The sequence below is a fragment of the Lichenostomus cassidix genome, chromosome 14, assembly GCF_008360975.1.
Source record: "Lichenostomus cassidix isolate B80296 chromosome 14, HeHo_3.0, whole genome shotgun sequence".
Classification (NCBI taxonomy): domain Eukaryota; kingdom Metazoa; phylum Chordata; class Aves; order Passeriformes; family Meliphagidae; genus Lichenostomus; species Lichenostomus cassidix.
The window spans coordinates 2,355,625-2,382,461 of record NC_139495.1 but is presented as its reverse complement, the minus strand read 5'-3'; the positions used below and the strand labels follow the sequence as shown (position 1 = coordinate 2,382,461).

The 26,837-nt window shown below is 43.9% G+C and overlaps 1 protein-coding gene across 4 annotated transcripts in view; it reads right to left on the bottom strand.

The window, feature by feature from the left end:
- TOM1L2 (target of myb1 like 2 membrane trafficking protein) overlaps positions 1-26,837 on the bottom strand; it is a 55,710-nt gene that overhangs the window by 14,595 nt on the left and 14,278 nt on the right. For 2 of the 4 annotated variants that reach the window (XM_085074419.1, XM_085074420.1), the window contains exons 2-12: positions 22,711-22,795; positions 21,667-21,745; positions 19,923-20,072; positions 15,566-15,700; positions 14,474-14,632; positions 13,676-13,792; positions 10,905-11,038; positions 8,282-8,330; positions 7,086-7,209; positions 6,176-6,293; positions 3,851-3,926 (exon numbers count right to left, since the gene is read on the bottom strand). In XM_085074419.1, the coding sequence (XP_084930545.1) occupies positions 3,851-3,926; positions 6,176-6,293; positions 7,086-7,209; positions 8,282-8,330; positions 10,905-11,038; positions 13,676-13,792; positions 14,474-14,632; positions 15,566-15,700; positions 19,923-20,072; positions 21,667-21,745; positions 22,711-22,795 (1,226 nt within the window). The other 2 variants (XM_085074417.1, XM_085074421.1) reach the window with 2 other exon arrangements.

Sequence of the window (26,837 nt, the reverse complement as noted above, 5' to 3'; positions counted from 1 at the left end):
AAGGACAACTTCAAACAGGGTCAGAATGTGCACAGGTTCAGTGATCTTCAGAAGCCTGATTTTATCAAGACACTGGCATCACCAGACACAGGAATTAAATCCTTAAAGCTAGAAACACTATTGTACCTTCTGGAGTCTGACTCCTAATGCCAGTGGGGTTGAAGATGTCAATCTGGGTAGCAGTTCTCCCATTCCCTTCCTTGCATAAAGAACTACCCCTACATTACTCAGTTCAACTACATATGATCCAACAACTTCCCCATGTTTATTCCAGACCATGAAGTTAAGCACTACCATTAATGGCTGCTTTAAAGAGAGATAGCAAGTGTCCTCTTTTATGAATAAAATCCATGAGACTTGTGTTTATCCCTCGAAAAGTGGATACTGCATAAATAAATCAAGACAGTAGAAGGAACCGATTGGATCCCCAGGCCTCTTCTGAAGGTGACGTGGGATCCTACAAATGATTCAGTTGTTTATAAGTCTTTGTGCTGTATAAACCAGAAATTGGTGCAAATCTTTCCCTTTGCCCCAGGTAATGATGTAGGTGGGAAATAAACTCCTTGTACTGTCCGATTTCAAGCGGTTCAACAGGGCAGGACGAGAGGTGAACGGAGGATGGTTATTCTAGGTCAGGGACTGGGGTGGGCAGTAGGAATTGCTTCACTGGTGAAGTCCTCACCATTCCTTGTGTAATTAGCCACTTGTCTATGGGCTCCATGTCTGAGTTCCCACCTTTACCTCTCCTCTGTGTTGAGAACAGAAAGGTCCATAAAGAGAGAAACCACAGCAACAACCCGTGATAAAGTAATAAAACAGTTAAAAACTTCACATACACAGACACACACATACACACACAGAGAGATGCCTACAGTAGCTTCTGGCAGCAGCTGTGTCCCACTCTGCCTGTCAGCTCTGTCCATGGAAGGCCAGACCTCACCCCAAATTCTGCACTACCTACAGACAGTTCACAGCGTTTTAGCACTTCCTCCACGATGTCATTAAAAATAAAAACAATAATAAAATAAACCAACCACTGGCTAGTAGTGAGGCTGATGTTTGTCATCTTCTTAGAAGAAGGAAAAGAGAGGCTGTACAAGCTTCCTGCAGTCAGTCAGGCTGCACTGGAAACTCATGTCACACTCTGTGGAGTACCCCTTGTTTATGAAGCTGTGGGTTGCAGCACACCCTGCTCACATCCTTGACCTCAGCAGACAGACTGTGCCCCACACTAACAGCACAGCAGCTCTGCAATGGTGTTGAGTGGAGGTGAAGTCAGGGCAGTTTGCTGCAGTGTCCTGGCAGCCTTTCAAACTGCCCCTCTGGAAAAGCACAGAGGTTAAAGGACTGCTGATGCATCCAGCTCCCCTGAGCAGGCTGCAGACTGCGTGGCACAGCACCACAAACACTCTGAGATGGCTTCTTGTCCTTCAGCATCTCCTCCCTGAGCCAGGGTGGGATGCAGAGTCATCTCCAACTCTGGAGGGGCTCAGCAGAGCACAGTGGCTCCAGCCCAGAAGTGGGTGAGCTCAGCAGAGAGCCACTGGTGTGTTATGTACATCCACCCAGACACCTCTCCTGTCCCCATTAACACAGGTAATGGAGAATCAGCTGCAATTTTTTAAGTCTCATTTCCTGAGGAAGAGAAAACAAAACCAAAAAAAACGGGAAATCATTCCAATTTCATCTACTCTCTGTGTAACACCAGAGAATTGTTTCTTGGACACCTCTCCTCCCAGTTGTGATCACGCAACAACTGTGTGGCAACAAAAGCAATTCCCAACATGGAAAAGCAATATTAAGAAAACAGCGTATTTTTAGCTCATCTTGTTTCCAGCTGCTAAATCACATTAAAAGACAGCTAATGCCACGTGATCAGCCTCCTCTCTGCAGACCATTCTGAGAATGACTACATTAGAAACGTCGGATGTGCTGAATTCTACCACTGGACAACTGTGCTGGAACGAGACGTGTGTGAAGAATGTGTTGCAAAGCTTCTGGCTCCTCCCTAGAGCTGTTCTTAAATTAGCTCTACCCAAATTAAAGCCTGTCTCTTCGTTTACTGAGCGCTGCCAGTTTTTTTGCTACACATGCTGGGGTTGGTAACTTTAGAAGAGTTAAATTTTTATTTCCTTTAAGAAGAGACACCCACAAGCCTCACAACAGTTGAGAAAAAAGTGTTTACCAATTACAGAGCAACTGCATTTCAAAACAAGCTCTCCTGATTACATGATACACTCTCCAGGACCTTTAAAAACAGGCTGAAAGTCTCAACAACATCTCAGAGCCCCAAGTTCCACAATCTATAAGGCATTTGCCCCAAAAAACTTTGACCCCCAGATGAGCTCAGCCACAGCCCTTTGAACTGACAACACTTGGGGCAGAGCAGCAGCTCTGCTGGTGTGAATGACATGTTGTGCTGCTGCCTCAAGCAGAACTGACTGGAAACAAAAGTGTTAATAAATAAGGACATGACCCCAAGGCCACTGGGAGAATTACAGCCCCCTTGACCAGCTAAATGCAAGCCCCTTGCATTTGGCTAGCCAGGAACAAAGAGCAGAATATCAAATCCTTCTCCAGGTCCTGCCAATAACAGCTCACTGATACTGGGGGCTTGGGATGTCACACTGGATTCAGGAATTCCTATGAAGGAATATTTCTGCCCCTGCCTCCTCATGCTTCCCCTTATCCCTCAGTACTGCTGGCATGAGTTTTTGTGGGGCTCAGCTCCAACTGGTCACAGGGCTGACCTGGGTTATAAATTACCCTTTGTGCAGGAGGACAGGGACAGGAAGAAGCAGGTAGGTTTGTGGGGTGGGGGATGCTCTGTAAGCTGAGGCCCTGCTCCTACTGAATCATAGCCCAGGCAGGCAGGCAGGCAGGCAGCTGTGATCTGACCCCAGCTGGCTCCCAACACAAATTCTCCCTGGCTTGGAGGACAAGCTGCCAGGCATGCCAGCTGCCCAGAGCACTCCCACTTCATGTCATGAAAGAACCAGGGCGGGATCAGCCAAGGCACGGGGAGGTAATTCTCCCTGGTGAGAGGCATATGCTGCATTGGCTCTCCCATGCTACGCTGGCTCTGCCGTGCTCCCTAGTGGTCATCACAGCCTAAAATTGGACTGGGAAAAGGCTCTGAACTTGCTCCATCCTCTCAAGACTTACTTACACACAGCTGTGTACAAAAGAGCAGCACAGCTTTAAAAAGCAGGGTGGCAGCAAGGGGTCGAGGGATGAGCTGAAAGCTCCTTCACTGCTGCCTTCACTGAGGGATGCAAAGCTGGCCAAGCTCTCTCAGCAGTGTTTTTAGTGCCAGCTGCTGCGAGGTGACAGCCCATGGGGCTCTGCTGCCCACACAAGAGAGCAGCAGCCTGCCCTGGGCAGACAAAACAGGACGCATGCAAGGGCAGTTATGGCAAAGAATGTGAAGCATTAAGAGTCTGCATAATTTCTCCCTGTAACTCGTTCATGTATCCATGCACTTGGAGCAAAGTCTAGTAGATTAAGACTTTCATAAGCAAAACCAAACCAAGCCAATGCACACCAGTGTTCACAGGGCATTCCCCATTTAATTCTTCTCAGCAGAGCTTCCAGCCAAAGAGCTGGACTCCCCGGACAAGCTGCAAGGACACAGGAGAATTTACCCACAATGACTCTGAAGTCTTGTAGACTGGAGTGCTAAGCAGCATCTCTTTAGAGATCATTACTGAGCAAGTACTTGCTCCCAGATATCAATTTCAAAATAGCCATTACTACCACGTTGCTGGAATACAGAATGAGAAGCTCAATCAAAGCAGCCACCTACAGCTTGGATTCCACATGGATAACAAAACACAGAGCTGTGACCTACCCCTCCCGTGTTCTGTTTCCGAACATCCAGGGCAGATGCCAGTCCTTTGACAGCCTGTGGATCCTCGTACGTCACGCTGCAAGAAGGGAACAAAACACAGGATTGGAAGGAAGTCCAGCAGTCACCCACACAGAATCACAGGAAGGCTGGGTTGGAAGGGACATTAAAAGATCATTTCATTCCATCCCCCTGCCATGGGCAGGGACATCTTCCATTATCCCAGGTTGCTCCAAGCCCCATCCAACCTGGCCTTGGACACTTCCAGGGATGGGGCAGTCACGGTTTCTCTGGGCAACCTGTGCCAGGGCTTCACCACCCTCACAAGGAAGAATTTCTCCCAAACATTTAATCTAAACTTACTCTCTCTCAGTTTGAACCCATTCCCCCTTGTCCTGTCACTCCAGACCCTTGTAAATAGTCTCTCCTCATCTTTCCCGTAGGCTCCCTTCAGGTATTGGAATTAGGTCACCCCAAGACCTTCTCTTTTCCAGGTTGAACAATCCCAATTCTCCCACCCTTTCCTCACAGGAGAAGAATTCTCTGGATACTCTGATTTACTACCCTGGGAACCAGAAAGCACATTCTTTTTCTTAACATGACTTGGAGTGTGCTGTTTGCACCCCAAGAAGAGGAGTGGGCTCTGTACAAAGGCCACCCATCACTTTTGGAAAGCACTTTGAAGCAAAGAGAGTAAGATCAGCATTATGAAAGGCATGCAAACAGGTCATGAGGAACCCTAAACATGTCCAAAAGCAAGCAGGGGACTGTGAAAAATGGCCTGATTGCAGATTATGTTTAAGATTTGGAGATGACATCTGGAAGCCTGACCTTGATGTGTGCATGGGGGAAGGCAGAGTGAGACTGGAAGAGAGATGAAATTATGCAACTGCAGTGAAGCAGACAAAGAAATGCACTATTTACAGAGCTGTTAAAAGCTTCTTAAATTGCAATGCAAAAGGGACATGGAGCAGTCAGGTGACAGAGGCAGCAGCACCACCTCTCAGAGCACAGTGGTGAACCATGAGCTGCAGCAGACACAAACATGTGCCCATAAATCAGCTCCTGGGAGGGGCTGCCTGGCTGAGCAGGGGGAGCCCTCTCTCCTCCTCTGCTGGCTTCTCCCGAGCTGTGAGCACAGCACCCAGAGCTCTCACACCCAGAGCTGTCACCTACACACCACAGCAAGTCACACTCATGCCTTTCCTCCTCCCTGCTGCTCTGCTTACACAGTGCACAATCCAAGGAAGATGGAGCAATCCTCCCCTGTGAAATCATGGATGATCCGTGCTCCTTGTTCCATTAGGTACGGTGTGGGAAGAGTAGTTTTGTGCTTCGTTTAGCACAAGAGACAGAGGGACCTCGATTAGATCTCTCCTGCAATGCATCTCTTTTCTAACTGTACATTAAGGCTCCCAGCCCAAAATCTCCAGTGGTGGCATATCCCTCTACATTAGAGCATTTCTTCTCAGCACTGATACCACAGCTGAGGCAGTACCAATAGCTATATTGATAACTGCAAAAAAAAGAGACCAATAAATTTGTTGGCTCAAGTTTTCTAAATTTTTGATAAAACTATTTACCAGCATTTCTTAGCTTGAGACAAGATATTGATGATGTTCTGACTGCTGGTAGCCACTACTTCCTCGAAAATCTGAACCCAGGAGGCAAGAAATAATATACAACAGAAAAATACCTGAGTGTGTCTTTCATTGAATATCACTTGACAGGGATCAAAGGATTTCTTAATAAGTGCATAGATTTATCTTACATTAAAATAATTTGACCTGTTAAATGCCCTTGAAAGTGCTAGATTTGCAGCTCTAGAGATGCAAGCCCTATGCATATAAACAAATTAAGGGTAGCATGGAGCCAAGCAAGCTACACTGCCTTGACAGCCTGTGAGAGTCTGACTGGGGCCAAGAGGAGAGTTAACTGGATGGTAATTCTGTTTCCAAGCCTTTGATGACAGTAATTCAGTCACCAAAGTACATCCATGACCTTCAGGTGAAGGACCCTTATGTTCCTGTATCTCAAGCATGGGTGGATGGGATGACAAGCCTTTAGGAGAAGGCAGAAGTCAAGGCAAGCACACTTGTGAGCTCATTAACTAAGACAGTACCCAGCCAGTCTGCTCTGTCCAGCAGTAGCAACTTCTCCACTTGCTTATATTAACAACAACCAAAAGGATAGGGATTGGGTTAAAAGCATGAAAACATACACCAAAACTTCTTTTTCAGATTGGACCGAAGTCAAGAATTTTCAGATTTATGCCCTCAGAAAACAGCAATGCCATGACTCAGTACTAAAGACAAAGCTCCAACTTACTTCTTTCGCTGCTCAGCCAAGGAGCTGCCTCTTGTCTGTGCAAACATGTCGAAGTCATCACGAGGATTACTGTGCTGGAGGGAGCTGAGTGTGCCACTGACGCTGTTTGTGCCCAAGTCTGCAACCAGAGGAGAAAAAACAGTGAACCAGTGGAACAGCAAACCATGTGCAAACACCATCATCACTAACAGCTGCAGCACTGATGACAGTTTTTTGCTCAAAAAAGGCTGGAGGATGCTAATAGTGTGTTCTTAAAAGAAAAATGTAGAGATTGTCTAATTCACCCATTCCATAAATGCTCCTGATCGAGAAGCCACCATTTGGGAATTGGTGTGTACCTGCTGCCAATATCCTGAGATATTTACTAGTCACTAACACAGTTCAAAACTTTGGGCATGGACAGTAGCTTTCCCTGCAATGTTTTCTCTCAGTTACTGAATGTGAAACCAATGCTTTCAAACCAAGGGATATGGTATGGGTGCAGTGCTGAAAGAGGTGGAAAACCTTCAGTCAAACCCAGTGATCCAATCAAGCAATCTTTGGCTTAATTTAATGTAAACCACTTAACAGCTTTATAAAACCTTTCATCCAAAGGTTTCAAATATTACTTGCAGAAGGGCAATCAAGAACATTCACCAGGCTGATTTCACAAAGAACTATAACTAAGCAGAAATAAAAGTAGTAGTACAAGTTCTGCCATGAACAACAACCTGCACCCTTTCCATCAGTCTTCTCTCTGGTTAATAAACCCCTGCCTTTGTGCCAGGCTGGTTCTCAACTGCAGATTGCCACAGTGCAGGGGAGTGGGATGCCTTCTAATCCTCCTGTAAGCCACATACCCAAACCTTTTGGAGCCCACACAACAACATTAATCAGGTAGTGAAGAGCAGGATTTAGATCAGGCACTCACCAAGCCCTGCAAGCTGTGAAGAAAGAGAAGATGGAGGTGCTGAGTTTCCAACCATTGGGCTCACTACAGCTGGAGAGCCAGGACCCAAATCTATTAAATTATCTTCTGTCACCTCATTCAGTACCTGTCAGGACACAAGAAACACAGAAGTTACACATGACAGAAATTTCTTCTTGCAGTACAACATCAAATATCACAAAACAATGGCTGCTTCCTATAAAGTTCTCTCTTGCATGCTGCTAGGAGAGAATTACAGTTCCTTGGATACTACAGTGATGAGTGCAGAATAAAAAGGGTCAGCCACCAATAAACCCTCAGTCTGACTGCTCAACACAGCAGGAAACTCTCCCAGAGGTCATCTACATCTTTTCAGATTCAACTAATGTGTTTAACACTAGACCAACATCAGAGCTAAGTCAAACTGACTCTGCTACCAATTTTCACATTAGGTATAAACTGTCTGCAGAAACAAAACTTCTTTATTGTGACTAAAGTGTCAATGAAGAGTCTTTGCTGAAGTTTGCATCACACTGCAGGAGAAGTGGCAAAGCAAAGTAAACAGAGGAAATGGTTATGAATGCAGAATAGAAAATGTAGTAGTAATACAGATTGATCATGAAGTCAAGCCTTGAACACTATAAAACAACTACAAAAGAGTTTTCATTTAAAGAATAATTAGAACTCTTCACCTTGGAAAGGGGCTGCTTAAACAGGAGATGAGAGTAGTTCCTAAAATTATGAGTGGCATGAAGAAAATTAACCCCAACAGCAGTATTGTAAGACGCAGTGAAGAAAAATTAGGTGAAGCAAACAAAAATCATTAAGCGACTTGATCAAATGTAAACAAAATATTTGTTATACATAAATGCAAAATAAATACGTAAAAACGTATAGTGAAACTGTGGAACTTATTGTGAACTCCCAAAGTCCACATGGACTCAAAAGCAATCAGAAAAGTTAACAGTGGAATGAAAATCCATCAAGGACTGTAAACACAGAGATGTTTCAGTGAGAAGTGACTTCCTGAGCTAAAAGTTGTCCCTTCAGGTTTGCCACATTCTTACTTTTCCTGGCGTCCACCATTAGCCACTACAGGCAGGACACAGGGCTGGACAAATAAAAGGTGTGATACTACTGGTAGTACTACAGCTGGGATGGTGCAGCTGCTGAGAGAATAAATGGAGTGAGGTACTTACCCCATTGCTGGCGTTTTGTGTGGAACGTCCCGATCTGTATCGTTCAAATCTGTTTGGAAAAAAAAAAAAACCAAAAACCAACATGGATTATCAAAGCCACCATTAAACAATGAAAAACATGAGTTTATAACCAAGCCATGACATGCTTGCCACTGAACTTAAGTTTTCTCTGGTTCAAAATGGAAGCCTGAAAGCTTTAACTCCATGCCAGGACAAAGGGAGGATTGCTGAGAAGTTGCATTCTTGGCAAAGGTGAATTTTTAAGTTGATTAATCTGATCTTGCAGCACAAACATGCCTGAAAAACACTGTAGGATTTGTCTTTAGGTTCAAGGGTTTTTTTAATCATTAAGTGCTTTGTGACAGACTGTTGTGTGAGCCAAGGGACAGGAGGAACTGCAGCAAGATTGATGCTCACAGCTCAACAAGCCAAGCACTGCAGCTCGTCTTACTCCCACTTACCAGCTCCCTCTTGCTGCAATAATGCAAATGAGGAGCCATTTGTGTGTGGCACAGCCTGACCCAGGCACACGTGGCATGAGGGACAATGAACAGCAGATTTGCTGCTTAAAACACATCCTGAGTCAATTCAAATAGCCTACATTCAAATAGGTTGGTATTTTCCAAGAAGGAAAAGTAATGAGGCTGGACAAAACCTTCATACTTCTAAGGGGAAGAAGTCTGGTTAGTAAAGCCCTGGTGTCTTCTCTGCTCAGTGCATCTGGGGCCACAAACCTAAACCCAACTTTCATGAAAGTCTTTAAGGCAGGCTGGATGGAGCTTTGAGCAACCTGGTTTAGTGAAAGGTGTCCTCACCCATGGCAGGGCGTGGGATTAGATGAGTTTTGAGGTCCATTCCAACCCCAACCATTCTGTGATTCTATGAACTCAAAACAGTAGGGGAATTACCTGCTCCCATGGCCTGTCTGAGGTCAGTCTGATCTCCTTCCTTCCCAGAAAACGCATCATGATTTTTTAAAGGTTCGAATGTTTCAAAGTAGTTTCAGAAGTAACCTCTCTTTCCACCAAAAAATCCATAACATTCATATAATCCTCCGGGTTTTCTCCCAGATGGACAAAATACAACAGGGAATGTCAAGCAAACGAAAATGTTTTCTTAATGTAACAGAGGAAAATGCAGACTTAAAAGGCAGCAAAACCAAATTCAGGCCCAAATTTCAATTTTAGGAAACTGTGGGTGTTTGCTATTACTGGAAATCCAACTCCCTTTGCTGGAAACCTAAGACACCTCCCACCTCATTTCTCACCAAAAGGCTTCTGTTCATTTACATCCCAAGGCTTCACAGCGAAGGCCAGAGCTCCTGCTTGAGTCACTGACAGAGCTTGGTCTCTGTGCTAGAAATCAGCATGATGGATGTGGAGCTTTTGGAATAGCAGAGGAGGAACTGGAATTTATTGAACGCTCAGACCAGTGGCAGCTATTCCACCACAAACAGCTTGCGAACATCACTCAGCTCCCCTTTCATGAATAATGACTACAAACACATCAGCCCCAGTCAGCAAAGCTGCAGATGGGGGAAAATAGAAAAATTATTAAGGGTGACCAGACTAAACCTTAGTGATAGTTACACTTTGCCACTTGTAGAATCCTGCTTGTGCATGAAACACACAGCATTTCACACGAAAAGCCAGCGTTTGTTTCAAAGTTTGCCCCATCTCCTCTGAACGACGAAATCAAAGGCAAAATCGAGGGCACCGAGTCGTCTTTGCAGCCTCTGCCTTGACAGCACAAATTCACAGATCTAGAGTCTAATTTATTTTTAAAGGCTTGAGAAACAAAGCCCCGTGCTAAGAGCAAGGAACAAAGGGTACTCTTTAGTGCCTCACTCCCCAGGCCTGTCATTAAGGGGAAGATTAAACTTTCCCAAGACTGCGGCATCACATGTCACCTCCTGCAGCAGATGTGCCTGACAGTGCCTTTGTCTGGCATGTCGAAAGTCCCGTGCCCCAAGTCCTGTCCCTGGGGATGATTCCTGCAGACCAGCTCTTCGAAACATTAGCTCTGCACAAGACAGGCTTTTTTTTTTTTTCCCCCCAAGATTTTAAGTATTACTTAAAAAGAAATCCTCTGCATGCACAATAGTCCCGCCCACCTCAGGCAGCTCCTCTTGCACCAGCACTGGGACTGGAAAGCTCGGAGATCAGAGGGCAGAGAGAGCTCACGGGAGCCTCCCTAAGCCAGGAAGCAGCACAGACATTTGTGCAGAGCTCAGGTTAGCAGGGGAACTAGCAACTGTGGCTGTGCTATTTTTGGTCCCAAGTCCCTACACCTGTACAGTCCTGCCCAACAGGGACTTGCAGACTCGAGTCTCTGCTAGTTCAGAGAGCTTTCACAAGGTCACCTTGCATTTTTATGGATACGTCCCACAAAAATTCAATGGATAGCACAAAAAAAAAAAAATCACAGTATTAAAAGACTCAACTGAAACAGGAATGTTACCACAAAAGGCCATAAAAATACTGTGTAAATGGTTCCTGTGGTTTGGCTCTCTGTGTCACATCGGACCCTTGGCCCAGATGGCCCAATTTCACCAACTGACCTATTTTATTCTTGAGTGAAAACCCTGAATGAATGTAAATGGTTGCTGGGAGAGGTGCCCCACCTTTCATATCGGAGGAAGACGTTGTTTAAATCATCATTCACGTGCAGCAGCTCCTCTGTGACTTCTTCATTGGACACTCGTGAGATAAGCTCCACAATTCTCTGCTGCATGGCTCTGCAGGTTCGGTTCAGTTCCTAGGAGGAATGCATTGTGCACACACAGTCTGATAAGCAACAAGCAGTAAGTAGATTTAGTTGAGCTCTGTTCACAGCCAAACATATCCCCCAGCTGAGAAACACTAAGACAAGTTTATCTTTGCATGATTAAATGTCACCCAAAAGCACATCTAATCAAACGCCCTTCAAGAGATGATGGCGTAAAACCTTGAGAGCCTATTCACAATTCAACTTCCTGATTCTTCTTTAACTCTGAGCACTTCAGAAAATAAATATCTGTATTTTAGTCATCTGTTTTAAGAATAAAACATGTTAATACAACAGCTTCCCAGAAGAGAGCTTTCAAGGCAAATTCAATCTGTTCTTTTTGGCAACATCATCTTTAAAAACTAAATTATGTGGATGGTGGAACATGTGGGGGGAAAAAAGGTTCATCAGGGCTACCACAAGTACTAAGATTGTCATAGAATGAGAAGTGTTGTGGACACAGAATTTACCAACTACAAAGAACATAAGGGTAAAGACAAACCAAGGAGCAGGAGCATGAGAAGGTGAGTGCTCCACTCACCCTTAAGGACTGAGCTACACGGAGGAATGTTCCTTTCCACTGAGCAAGTGCACAGACAAGAGACTGCACAAAGGCAATGGGGAGTTCCAGAAGAACATTTTAAAGAATGCAGAATGAGGGCATTTATTTTAGAAGTCTCTCATAAAAAAATCTAGATTTCAGTTTGCCTAGACCAGTTCTCATGCTTCCAGGACATCTCTTCCATCACCAATTACTTAGCAGAATTCTGTACTGACCAAAGGTCAAACTGGTCTCCTGAGGAGAACTACAAGAAGAAACATGACATATGGCAGGGTGCCTCTGTTCAGGCCCACGGTTTTACTTCAATAAGCACTGACATTCCAGCTAAAGCATGTCCCTCTGTCATCTTCCACTCCTCCCAGCTCCACTTCACAGCAAAAATTCAGCACTAAACAAGGATGACTTGTTGGTACACAACCTTCAGGATGAAAGCAAAAATGTGTTTGTTTTCCTTGCATGGTCTGACATCCTAAGCTCTGGATAAATTTCACCTAGTGCAATCCAGCTGCCTTAACAGCTTGAGGAATGTGTTCTCCAATGTCAGTTTTGATCCCATCACTTTCGAAGCAGATTGTGACATTTCAGAGGTTTGTTTGCTGCCTTTCCGAGAGGGCTGACAGTACCTATCTATTCTGCTCAGAGCTGGCTCTCTAGCAGGCTGTTTACATTTGATTGTTGGGGAAAATGTCAGGAATTATTTAAGGAGGAGGGCTATATAAACCTCAAAGCAAGGAGTCCTTGCATGCAGCACCCAGCTCACAGCTCTCAAAAGACCAACCATCCTTTGTGATCAAAAACAGGTTCTCCCCAGCTCTGTGATTCAGATTTAGGCTGCATCAGTCACAGAAGGGAACCAGCTGGAAAAAAGGATCGTTGCTGTCACTCCATTTTATGATCAAGTTCTTTCACCTTAAAGCTGTGCTCTAAGGTTATGCTGTCAAGATGCTGGTGGTTGTTTCTCAGTGTAAGCAAACTGTTCGATTTCGGCATGTCATAGTCTCCTGGAAGCTGCTTTTGTTTTGAGCAGCTCGACCCAAATGGGCAGTAACTGAAAGGCTCTTTATTGCAAAGCCTCTCATCAGCTGCCATCATGGCTCTGAGACAAACACACAATGCCACTGCATGGGAGAGACCAGTTTTTGGATGGATTTCAAACTCTGATGTATCACAGAGAGCAATTCCCTGCCTTCCTCCGAACGGATTGCTGTGGGAGCCCATCCTCCCCGCTGGAGGATCAAAACAGAAGGCTATTTCTGAAGCTATGGAAAGGCAAATACCACGTTAAGGGCAGCAGCTGGGATGTCAGATCACAGCACTCCTCATCTGTGAGGCTGTGTGACTTTCCTCAGCCAAAAGGCCACCCCACGACCACTGGCCTTGGGAAATAGGTATGAAGCCTGAGATGTGAGCTCAATTTATATTATTTTCCCCCTTGAGATGCAAAGTGCTGCACTGGATTGAGATTTTCCACCAAAGAAATCCCTCCTGATTATCCAGTCTAGCCCTCTGGACAGCATGAAACTTCACCTGAGTACCTGCTTCAAGACACTACACCTTCAGGAGAACACACCTTCTGGAAAGAGTATTCATATATAAGATTTCAAGTGGCAGAGAATCCACAGATCCTTAGCATTATTTAGTCCAGCTGGAAATATGGAGTGTTTTTTCCTGTACAGTGACTGGGAATGTTTTGACATTCTGATATTGTACAAGTGGTGATGGGGAGTGTAAAAGAAGCAGAAATGCTCAGGGCTTACAGAACCTGTGGCAATTCTAAGCTGCTTAGAGGTAAAGGAGACCTGATATTCAATATTGGGAAAAATTTCTAGCTACATGAAGAGGAAAGCACTGGAAGAAGTTTCAAGGGAAGTCAGGAAATCCTTGTCACTGGAAGCTTTAATGAATGAAGAAAGTCAAGTGATGGCACTCGCCAGGGTCAAGCACAGCCCACATCCATTATGAATCCAAGCAAACATTGGCTGTGAAGTGAGCTACAACAAAACCCACCCCCCATGGAAACTCAAGCACAGAAAGGATCAGAATCAGATTATCTAGGAAACTGTTACCTGGAGTAACTCAAGGTCTGAGGAATCCTCTTGTCCAGGTACCATTTCTGTCAGCATTTCAGACATCACTTTTGTATTCCCACGAACAATATCCAGCTCACTGCGCAGCCGGGCAATCTAAATTGGGGTAAAAAGACAGCAAAACACTGCATAATATTTTGGTTTAAGCAGTTCATTTTCAAGAACTGACTTTGAGATATCTCTTGTTCTGTCTGACTTGATATCTCAGGCTCCAGACATTCTAGCAGGAAAAAACTGAAAAAGATAAAAAGTTTACCCAGGAGAAAAGGAACAGAAAAAGAAAAGAATTATCATCACAAACCCAGATGTGCTGTGTCTGTGTGGAAGAGAAGCAATTGCAAACAGCACCTAAAGCCAGACCTTGGTTGTGGTGCCTCACTCCAGTGTGGGGAAAGATGTATATATTTTAAGTAGAATCTTTGGCTCTGAAGTTATCATTTTTGCACGGAGAAAAGAAAATCCTGTATTAGGGTATTTGCAAGGGCTTGACTTCCTGCATCTGCAAGAATTTCTGTGCCTTGAAACGAGTGGGGCTAATGGGAATAACTGCCAAAATACTGCTGAGTGGGCTGGTCCAGCAGATTGTGCTGTCATTACCAGGCCAGAAAGACACATCCAAACCCCAAATCTTACAGTATAACAGGAAGGAACATCACTAAGTAGAGCCAGACCTAGGAGACAAAGTCTAAAAGAGTTAAAATGAAAGTTCCTCTGCAAATTAATTTTTAATTTGATTTGCTGAAAGAGTCTCACTCGAAAGAATCAACATGCCAATACCTGTTCAGAATTAGCAGTGATGGGACCAGTCACATTCAAGGCTGGGGCCTGAGGAGCAGAATACGCCGTTGGAGAGGATGAGGAATAAGATCCGGTGCTCATCCTTTGCTGAGACTGGGAATTGTGCATGTTTGCTGCAGGATCAACTTCAGGAACACTCTGCCACATCAGAAAGACAGGAGTTCAAAAGCTGAACTGGGACAGCACTTGCTTTGTCAGCAACCTCAGGCCAAACAGGCTCAAATATAGAACATAATTGCACCTTGTGGGAAAGGTCAGTGCAGCTGCTAGAACAGACTGGCAGCTCCAAAACTCTTCCATGTCCATATCTTTTGACCCAACCCACAATCATTTAAGTCCATTTACTTTTACAAGAAAAGTGAGAAGCAAAACAAAAACAGGAGCCAAAGAGAATTAATTATAAATTATTTTAAACCAGGAATTAAGTTGCAGGCTTACAAAAAAATGTGATACATAGGTACTGAATTTAATTAACCTTGACACAAGAATTGTAATCTCTCAGTCCTTGATCACTTGCATTTGCCGCTTCAAAGATTCATTAACTTCAGTTTTCAGAGTGAATAATCAGAACACCTGTGATCATTAAGTTACTTCCAAGCAGCAGTTCTGTCAGCTTTCCAGACCTAACTTTCCAGAGGTGTAAACTTCTCACATTACTGTGGGATCAGAGAGATTCAGACTCTGTACATCTCTAATAGACAGGCAGACCTTGGCTCAGGGTTATCACCAACAGAAACAACCATACTTTTGAGGAAAAGAAGTAAAACTCAATCATAAATCCTGCTGGGCTCTCTTTGAACAAATTATTTGCATTTGTTTGGTGGTTTTGTGGCACAAGATTAAATGTTACAAACTCTTTTCCTCTTCTCAGGTTGATGATTGACTCAAGGGAGGAGATAGCTTATCAGTTTGTATTATGCCTCTCTTACATGCCCTTTCACTATTAAAATGTCCTTCCACGAGTGAGAAAATGAGCCAAATCCAGAGAAACAGGAGGGGAAAGAGGAGTAATCATCCAACTATTTTGGAATCCTGGGAAAACACCCCCAGAATTGCAATGGTGCAGCTTACCCTCTGTGGTGTGTGTATTGGAGACAGAGCATCAAGATCTGCCATGGGGAACTCGATGCCTTTCCTCTTGAGTTCTTCATAAATATGCACTACCCCAGTTAAATCAGGGCTACTTCGAAAGGCATCAGCCCAAGCCTGGAAAACATGAGGGATTATCTATAAACCTCCCAAAAGAAGCTCCAGCCCCACCCTGACCTCAGATACTGACTGTAAAAGCTTTCATGGATTTCATCTTCAAAGGGAAGCTGGAATCATCTGACCTGGTCTAAAAGGTCCTGCAAATATTGAGACAGTCACCTATACATTTTTTTCAGGTATAAAATAGACAGGAACCCAGTGCAGAGTAGCTGAGAGTAGCCCCTGACATCATCAAAATCTGTGAACGTACATGAAAGTTTCTTCCCATCTCCTCTCCTCAGTAGTGACTGATGCTGATCTTTTCTGGCATATTGTACAGCAAATGACCCACCAGAAAAAGTCTCTATGAGAGGTTCAACAGATCTAACCAAAATTTACAAAGCTGTACAATAATCTTAAGCAATCTCCATTCACTTTGTGAAATATCTTGTGAAACATTCTAAGGAAAAACACAGCCATCAAGTTGTCTTTAGTGTTTTACTTGGACCAAAATTAAATTTCAAAAAAGGTACTTTCTGAGGTTCTTGTCTTGTGAAAGAGACAGTCCCCTGAGCAGCAGAACGAACGATGTCTGGGTTCTGACAGAGCATATCCAACATTCAGACAACCCAGTGTGGTACAAAGAATGAGTTTAAAAGAGAGAATTTCCCACAGCCAGAACACTCATAATATCTCTCCTGCATGAATTCTCTGGTGTCCAAAAAGACTTCAATTCACATTTGAGCTTTTCCTTCAGTGGGAGTGCTAAGTGCTTCTCCTGGCCAGCCAGCCTCCTGCACTCATGAAGCTGCTGGGAGCGCAGTATGCTGAAAGCCTCAACCCCCTTTCACTTGTGCTGGAAATTAGCCAAATATTAAAAATTTAGAGGAAGGAAAAACTGAAATATTATGACTCAATTTAAACATGAAGCATTCCACAAACCCCCACATGTGTGGAGCAGAGTATCAGTGTGCTGGATCCAGAACTACTGCGAGACGCGTGTGTGGGCTCTGAACTTAATTCATTTAGTCATCACTTTTGCACTAGTTCTTTGACTGTTTTTACTTTAAAAGCTCTTTGAACCATTTTTTTATATTTGAGAGGACAGAAATCAAAGATAGCAAAGTAAGATAAGAAATATTATTAATATTTAACTTGCATTCGTATTCTGTTCAATTCTAAGAAAGAGCATTTCCTACCATCCATGCCCAGGAGACAATCCATTATCAGGTGCAAGCAGACAATCCTGGGTTTGCTTCTCAGCTTTGTTAAGAGAAAATTAACTGCATCAACTGTTCTGATGCAATGCAAGTCCAAACAGCCCTGCTTGAGCCAGAGAAAACAGCTCTGACAGCACACAGCCATTGTTTCCTTGGAACTGACTTTCCAAAACATCCCCAATTCTGATGGAGATTTTGACTGCACAAGTAACTCCACCTTTGCCATTTCACTGCCTTTTCAATTTACATCAGAAGGCATCTGAATGATGCTTCTACATAATGGCGCTCCCCACTTCAACTCTATTTGCAAGCAAAAGTGAAAAGTGTTAGGCAAGGGATGTTCTATTCAATAATCATCACTCAGATGAAACTTGGAGGCAAAAATATGCTGCATTGCTGCCCCCAGTTTTTAATGAGGCTTGTTTGTCTAGGAGGATGCACTAATCCATCCTGTCTGTCGTTGGCTTCCTATGGATCTGGCAAAATGATCTCATTTCATTTGCACTCGACCTTTTTTAAAATATTCTCTCTTCTGCAACTCTCTTCCCTGGAGAAAGGAGACACTTCCATTTGTATTCTTCTTCACCTGAGCTGGGAGCATTATCTACATTAGTGTGTCTCAGAGGTCACAAGCAGGACAGGCACTATTGTCCTAAGTGCTGTCTACACATATTGTAAAACAATCCCTGTCCTAGACAGCTTACAATCCAACTAGGCAACTGCAAATCAGCTCTGCTTTATGGATAAGGAGCTACACTAGAGCTTAGGAGAGCTGCCCATTGTCCAAACACATGTAGGACAGAGGGGAAACTGAATTCAGAGCTTCTAAGACTTTGGGCCAGACCATCAAATGTAGATACTTCAGGATAAATCCCACTTAGATCCTTAGTGTGCCCAAACAGGTCACTTAAATACCATTGTAAATCTAGCCTCTAAATCAGGGACCATCCCAGTGTTTGGACACTGAGCTCTTACATGGGGCACAGCAACGAGGAGTATTTCCAAGGCCTTCTAGCAAGGTGAAGAAGGAAAGATAAGCACTGTGTAACATATGCTAACTCATGTACACTGGGAAATGGGTTGAGAAAGTGAGACACAAGATGCCCAACATCTCAAAGCAAGTCAAGTCTTTAAATAAGAAATTGGATGGCAGCTTTATCTACCCTTGTTATGGACAGGCCCATGAATACCACAGCTGTGTGGCTGAAGACTACTCTTTGCACAGTTCTCTTCCATGCTTCCAAATCTGGGCTATTAATCCTCTCATTTCTGTTCTTATTCACACCCCGATATCAAATTATAAGTGGGATATAGAAAGGGATAAATGCAGTGTTGGTGAGGCAGAGCTGAGATCAGCCCTCTGGGACAGGGTTAACTCCAACCCCAGGGAGCTCTACAGAGCACAGCCTGAGCTGAGTGAAGCTGTCACCATGTATGGGGTATTTTGGGGGTCTGTGGCCACAGGGCAGCTGGGATGAGTGACTGCAATCACTCTTCCAAACTTGTCAGGCAATCTGGAAAACAAAGTCCCCTACCACCTCCAGCTAAAGAGACACTAACAGAACCCACCCACAGGCAACCTTCATCATTTTCAGGCTTTTTATATCAAAAGGCATTTAGTACCCAGAGTGAGGCTTTTAGCTCTACTGCACTAAGTCTCCTCAGATAAAGCTCTGTTTAATACACTGAGGCAATGACTGTGGCTTTCTGATTATGTTACAAACACTTCCATCTTAGCTGCATCCATGACTGGGAATCCATTTAAACCCAGGGCCTGGCAAAACCAACATTCTCTAAAACAACATGGAAACACACGCAGTTTTTCTTTATGGAACAGTATTTAACCTCATCCCCTGGCCACCACATGCATCCACTCTCCCACCAAAGCAGGCAGAAACCTGAGGGTTCAGTCAGATGCAAAAGAATTGCTTTTAATAATTTAATAATTAATTTTGTTCTGGTTTTTTTTCTATTAAAAGCCATAAGATCAGATAGCAGAAATAAAGGGACCCTACAGACCCAGACACAATGCCCACTAATTCCACCACCCTGCCTGTTTCCTGCTATTTGAAAACCACTTATTTACATTGTCATGCTCTAAGGATGCCCCATTCCTGTATCCAACTAACAAATAAAGCAGCAGAAATCCAAGTGCACGCTTTGCCATAAAAATCAGAAGTATATCTGGCAAACGATGCTGCGCATTTGTAAATACCTCCCCACAAGGAACACTGCAGAAGGTTTATATCATTTTAAATACGCAGTGTCTTTTAGTCTCTGGTGTACGCAGTAGCCTGTGGAAGCTTAGTGATAAAGCTTCCTATAATTGTCAGATTTCCTCCAGGCAGGCACCAATGTTTCCTCATGTGTGGCTAATGGTTTGTGGAATTAACACGGCTGTTTATTGTTGTGCTGCACAGAAGGAAAAGTGGCAGACAGGCCCATGTCTGAACTTCCCACTGCAGGCAAGGAGCTGACAGCGTGCTTTCACTGCACAATAACCAGAGAAAAGACACCAAGACCATTTTAATTCCTATATGGTCATTTACTTTTCTATAACCATCTTTGAAAGGAATGCAGAATGCTTTCTAATGGAGGGAAACAGCTCCATTTTCCAGTCAGGGAAGCAGACACAGAAAGGCAAGTGTTCTGCAGCTGACACCAAAAGCACAATCGTCTGAAATCTCCTGGCCTCAGATGACAAGCCCATCACCAAGGCAAATCTCCAGCTTCTAGATATGACTGCTAAATTGCAAAAGCATCCATTTACCTTTTATTAAATACTCCTGTTTTAGAGAGTGGTACCTCTCTAGCTAGAATCCAGACAGTTCTGCCTGGATAAAATACCTATGTGTGTGCACGTCTGCTTTTTCCCACCAATCTGGATATATTGTTTGAGTTGATATATAAAAAACTTGCTACATTTTTAACGATGACAGCATGTTTAGTGATGCGTGGCATTGAAGCAGACAGTCCTTATTTGAGGCAGCAACATATGGAAGCAGAGACAAGCTGTGTACCTGAATCAGTGCTAGGACTTTATCCTGTACAATAGTGGGGGGGTTGTTCTTGGGTGAGATGATTTTCACCAGAACACCGTCGATGAAGTCACGGTTTGCCACCAAGACGTGAAAGCGATGGCCACAGTTCTTCACACAGGTCTCCAACACCTACACACACACAAAAAAACCCAACATTCATTGCTGGAGCAAAGCTTGATCACACACACAACATCTGATTTGTTAATTTATTTTAAAGCTTTTAATGGGATGATGAGAAGATAGAGGGAAAGCTGTACTTATACTCTTAATTCTTCTCCCAGTTTTACCAAAAAGCTTTCTTTCTACATACCCATTTAGCTGTACTTCACCCCCTGTTTAATACACTGGGCATTTTTATGATCCACCTCTGCCCATTTTCAAGGAGAAGAAATAGAAAATTTCTTCATCTTCAAAGCAGAACTTTCCAACCTGTGCAGCTGAACAGCCAAGTACACAGCAGCACATCAGGAGCAGGTAAGACAGAGGACATCCTGTCACATTGAGATATTATCGTGCTGTGCCACTCCACCATTTTCTATGTGCCTGGAACACAGCTGGACCCAGTTGCTCCGAGCTATAAGCCATGTTTTAGAGTTGGGAATTCAGGTGAATGATCTTCACTCATTCAAAACACTCCCCTGTGAATGCTCTGACAGGTTATACTTTGACACATTTTCCCCCTGCAACCTAGCTGGAGGCACCTTCCACTTGCCATTCAACTGCCATGGAAGAACAGCTGTTGATTTCTCTCTGAAGAACATGATTAGCATGGAGATAAATCCAACACGTCACTTCTCCTTACAGCCATGCCTAATAACCACTGCGACTCTGTACCGAGGAGTCTGTAATTACTCTCCTCCTTCAGCTACTTTCATCAGCCATGATGACACGGGCTCATTCCTGATGGATTTCGCTCTTTCCTGCACAATGGATAATCTCATGGTTTGGACTTTGGTAATCTGTCAAAATGACAATCCAGGATGGGAAATGGCAAGAAGACAGAAAGTACGGTTACGCCTCGTCAGGGAGATGCAACAAGAGCTCTGTGAAAGAATCATACAGATTACCTCCCTGCAGCAGGATAACTCGATCTAGTTGCTGCTAGAGCCAGCCCAGCACCCCACTCAGGAGTGCTGCAGTACCCAGGAAACCTCCAGCTAAAGCCATCAGCAGGAAAGGTCACTGCTAAATTATCCCACACCTTAGCAGTGCTGCCTAAACGCACAGAATATAATTTACACTTTATTGAGTGAAATTAGATCAGCATAAATTAATGCGTTGTCTCCTACAGAGATTCATTCACAAGGGAAATTGTGCATCAGCTACTTATGAAGCTGAAAATATGGCAAGTTCATCATCCTCACTTGCAGATATGCCCACAGCTGTTGCCTTGGAGTGGAGGAATGGTTGGGCACAGGGAAATGAGAGTAGAAAGGAAAACCTCAAAGAGTAACAGGCCCATTTGAGCTACTTTAACCTTCCTCAGTCAGTACTTGGGATGAATAAGAGCCACGAAAAGAAGCAAAAATCAATTGAGTCAGAAAACCGCTATGCAAAGCTTCCAGCAGCTCTCCCCAAGGAAGTGAGGAGGCAATTGGAGAGAAGAAAAGGGCAGAACAGTGGCTGTTAAAGGAAATAGTGTGTACATTCAAGAGAGTGCCAGGAAGAGGAAAATGACAAAAGGGTTCTGCCCTTTGAGGCATTCCAGCCTGCCCCCACTCACTGTCAGCGCCAGCATGACCTCTCTGTAATTTTTGTTTCCATTCAGCCTCTTCTTCAGCGCTCGAATGGCATCCTTGGGCCTGAAGGAGAAACACACCATTTTAATAGACAGCTCAGACAGGCTTTTCACATCCCATAAACTGTGGGAAAATGAATCCTTTACCATTTCCAGCTGGACATAAGCATGTCTGGAAAACAAAGTCTGGGTTAACTTCAGATTATTTGACTACAACCAAACCAGGGTCACGGGGAATTATGTGAGGAGACAAGGTACCACAGAAGCCAAGACTGGGAGGAATGCCTCAAGTCTCCAAAAATCCAGGCTGCTGATTAGGCAGGGACTAATGACTAAGACGGACAGCCACTCTGAAAAGCCCAGGGAATAAGAGCAGTGATCAGTTCTCCTGCAGACTGCAAGCAGCAAAGCTTTCTGGTGCTGAAGGAGGTGTGCCAGAAAAGCTGCCTACACAAACAGCTGAAATTAAAGGCATTGCAAAGAGATACACCCGCTGAAAAACAAAGGTGGTACCCTCTTCAACAATAAGTTTTTCATGCCAGCCCTCCCAAGCAGAGACTGACCACAGAAAGTATCATGGAATCATTTGGGTTGGAAAAGCCCTCTTAGATCATTGAGTCCAGCCATTAACTCAGCACTAAGCCCACCACTATACTATGTCCCAAAATGCCAAATCCACATGGTTTTTGTATGCTTCCAGGGCTCGTGGTTTCACCACTTCCCTAGGCAATCTGACCCAATTCGTTCAGTGAGGAATTTTTTTCCTAATATGCAATCTAAATAAGTTGCTCTCCTGGCACAACTTGAGGCCATTTTCTCTTGTACTGAATCCTACAGGTACTGCATCATACAGTATTTTGTGAGAGCAGGAGAGGCCTAAGGAGCAGGAAAACTAAGCAACTGATCTGCAAACTGCAATCAAACCATGAGCATTTGCCCCCAGCCTCGCTGCACCTCCTCACATGCTGAGTACAACTGGGGGAAGATTGTGTCCAGGGACCTTTCCAAGTCTGCTGAAATAGCACATACCCTTCTTCTGTCTCGTTGATAATGTCACAGATCTCCATGTTAAGTGTCCAGTCTTCACTCTGCAAAGAGCCATCTGTGGCCTTTTCTGTAAAGCAAAGAAAAATAAATCTTTTCACATCTTCCTGATTAGGTCTATACCTCAATCCATCTTCAGTTACTCTGAGCTGAAACCATCCAGTAAAGACAGAAAAAACCACATCCCTGCTGACAGTAAACAATGTCAATCCTTCCATCCTGGTTTTAGGGATCAGCATAGAGGTTTCCAGACAGAATCAATTATCCCTCCAGCTCACTAGCTTCAGCCCACATAGATGGGCTGCTCTTCAAAGACTCCTGAATTCCTGGGAGAGCAGGAAAATGTCAGCTAATTCCAATTTAAACTCTTCAGATGCTGCACTGCTGGCAAGTTATGAGCTAAGAAAATATGCCCCCAAACCAGCACAACCCCCTCCCTGTTTTAGCAGATAATACCTCCACAGGAATTGAGGGAGGGAAAATAGCAACCTGGAGACAGAATTCAAGGAATTTCAGCATGAAAAGAACAACCATCATGGGAAAACATTTAGCACACAACAGCCCAGGTCACAATACCATATTTGTCCCATGCTATGTCCCTATTCATGCTGGGGCTCTATACACACCTCCCAAGCTCTGCCTTCCTCCCACCTCCTGAATTCTCCCTCACTATTTGTGTGGCAGGTTAAGTCACTCTGGCATCACTCAATTCCCAGGGAAAGATGACCTATAGCACTGTGACAGTGGCAGATGCCAACTGTTGGCAGTTTAATTTATAGACGTCTGCAAGAGTAGCATAACCATAACTTGTAGTAATCAGTTGACAAGAACTATTTCCTCCTTGGGATTTCCTCCTAAATCAATATAGCTCTGTCTAGCAGTGCCTGGAACATCCCTGGAAGTTTTCACACTCCTCACTTGCAGCATTCAAATCCTATCTGCTACCCACAGTCAGGAATGATGTCAAGCTGAACGTAAAGCCTGTCACCAGAGAGACCTAAAAAGGGGACCTTTGAGCCAAGCATGACCTTCTCAAAATTAGTCTGGGTTTTTCTACAGATCCCTGGCATCCAGTGCTGGAAGGCAAACAGGATGGATTTTAAACATTTCAAAGCAGAAACAAAACCACAGGTACCATTCTTCCCCAACTTTCCTTGTGTCTTTATATCTGCCCCAAATCTGTCCCCTAGAACAAGGCAGATTTTGTTTGGCTCCAAGGACTTCACACATCTCTTTTTGTTTACCAACACTGTTTTTTCCTATTAATATTTCCATCATTGTGACTGAGGATACAGATGCCCACAGGTCATAATTATGGGACATTATTTAGAGAAAGACTGTGCCTGGATAATTCAAGTTTCAGTGACTCGTCTACACCAAAACTGTGGTTAAAGCAGCTCCACCAAGGACAGCCATTACAGAATTTAGAGATGAACCAGACAGCTATGCAAAACCCCAGAAGAGAGAGCTGAACAGAAGGGAGATGGCACTATGGAAAAGGAGATTATGGAACAGGAAAACATTTGTTACAAACCTCACTTCACATTCGGAGAAGCAGCACTGCAAGGCACCCATTAGGGAGGGAATGGAGGCTAAAATCTCCCATCTGGATCTTTTTCAGCGATCACCACCTCATGGTAAAGCTCACTTTGGCCTATGAAAATTCTTTCTGTTTGAGAGATGCACAGCTTCTAAAATGTCCAATAAATACTGGACAGGTTACTGAGTATTTTTAATTAACTGCATTTACAGTGCAGGCAGAGCTGGGTAATGTTTTCTAGGATACAGGAATTTATCTTTGTGCAAAGCTACTTGTAAGAATCACTTTTATTAGTTACTATTTGTTCTTACACTGTACATAAGGTTTTATTGTTATAGAATGTGATCTGCCTTCACCTCCATACAGTCCTTGTTGCTTAGGAAAACATTTTATTTTATTATTTATTTCAACATTAGAAAAAAACCCTTCCTTTCAGAGATATATAAAAAAAAATCACTACATCTGATCTACTAGAGAAGGTGATCCCCAGAGCTGCAAAGGATTTACAAGCCAAATGTTCCAAAATAAGAGATTATGCCTTAAATAGAGTATTCCTGAAGCTAGGCACGTGATTTGTTTCCTTAATCTTAAACTATATTAACAAATTTGTGTGTTTTTGACAGCATTTGGCATCAGGCAGCAACTTAGCAACGTTCAGACTCTCTGGTCTGCTATAATCACTTTTTATAGGTGATTTTGGAAAATGCTGATCCTGCACAAAATTGTGACGGCAGCCAATTCACTCACTGGTCTTGTAAAACCCAAAGAATTAAGGTTTATTTTGACAAAATGTGGATATGGCAGCACTCCACAGGTAAAAACTGTGATATTTTGGAGATGGCAGAGTGAAGAGATGCTGCTGCAGCACTGTACAGAAATTAGCACTGGAATGTTCATCTGGGGTCCCCAATAACCTTGGTTGTATTCCTTTTCTGAGATACTCTAGGCAAAACAAAATCCTCTTTCCCCCAAAAAAACTTGATTACTACCTTTTTATTTTTGCATTTCTGCATACACAGCTCACTCTGTGTGGGTTTAAGACATAACAGTTGTCTTCTTGAGAATTAGTTCTTTTCCCCTTGGGTAATTTTTAATTCAAATAAGAGTCAGAAGCTAATTTTAGTCTCTTCTTCAGCAACCGAGAGCACACAAGCACTTGTCATCTGGAGCTGTGTGTCCTTTGTAGGGTGTGTGACCCAGATTTGCTGCTGCACTGCTCTCTCAGCTGTACAAAGGAGTTCACTGGCTGCAGAGGAGGTTTGGGTGGGATTTGTCTGAAGAGTAGTGTTGCGCTGCAACGAACTGAAAGCCTGCAGAGCTCTTCTAGAACCAAAATACAGCAGGTTGTAGTTCTGGATTTCTAGTGAAACAGCTCTGCCTGCACTCAGCTGTAAGAGAATCCCTACCCAACACAGCCAAAATGCAGTAAATTAAAAATACTCAATAACCTGTCCAGTATTTCATGGACATTTTGGAAGGCTCCTCCTCAAACAGCACCTTGATACAACTTGACAAGATTAAACAGATTTTGGAAACCATCACAGAACAGCAAAGGAAAGGCATGCAAATCATGCAAATCCCCTTTGAAAGAGTAATCAGTTCCTTGACCTCTTTCATGCTCATTAAAAGGCATCGAAATGCCACCAGTTCATTCACACAAGGACTCTGGAATGCAACCAAAGGATTCCAGGGTGCTGTAAGAAATGTTAAGGAGGAAGTGATGAGGAGGAGTTCCCCCTGAACTGAAGAGTTTATGGTGCAGTTTAATTGCATCACAGAAGGGCTGGCAGCTCCCAGCCTGGTGCCAAAGGCTCCTTGCACAGCTCCTGACTCCAGAGCAGCTCTGAGTGCTGGGATGATGCTGGGTTTGTGTCTCACACAGAGACACGATACCACCAGTGAGATTATCAGAAAGTCTCTCTCTGAAACAAGATGCTATCAGTTCCCACCACGTGTCCCAAATTGAAGCATAAATGTTCTGGTGGGAAGAAAGACAATCTGGCACTCCAAGCCTGACATACAGCAGACCTTGGGCACTGCATATGCACACACAGAGCATCAGCTTATCTGTAGTCTGTGAGGAAAAGGAGAAAAAATTGTGCTATTTTTTTCATTCACACCTTCCCTCTGAGATCCAACTCTTGTGGCCGCATTTTCATGCTCTGCCAAATGGCAATATCAGCATTTCCCTGCTCGCACTGAAATCCTGTATCATTTACAGCACTCAGAGGGTTCAGCAGTGTAAAGTTCCCAGTACAAACAGTCTCAGTGCACACACCCCCAGCCAAGCCTCTCCCCAAACAACCTGCTCCAACCCAAGATGTCACCACAAGGAAATCAGGTCAGAAATTCCCATACAATCATCACGTGGCAAACAGGTTGCGCAGGGCAGGGCAGGAATTGTCTTCTAAATGCAGGAAGAAAGCAGGAGAACTTTTATCACCCACCCTGAAACTAGGTCAAAAGGAACCTCACAGAGAAACACCAACACTGGTTGTCCACAAGAAGCTCCTCTCTGCCCTGTTCAATCCATACTACTGCTCCATGTGCATGTTTGTACAGCTGAGACTAG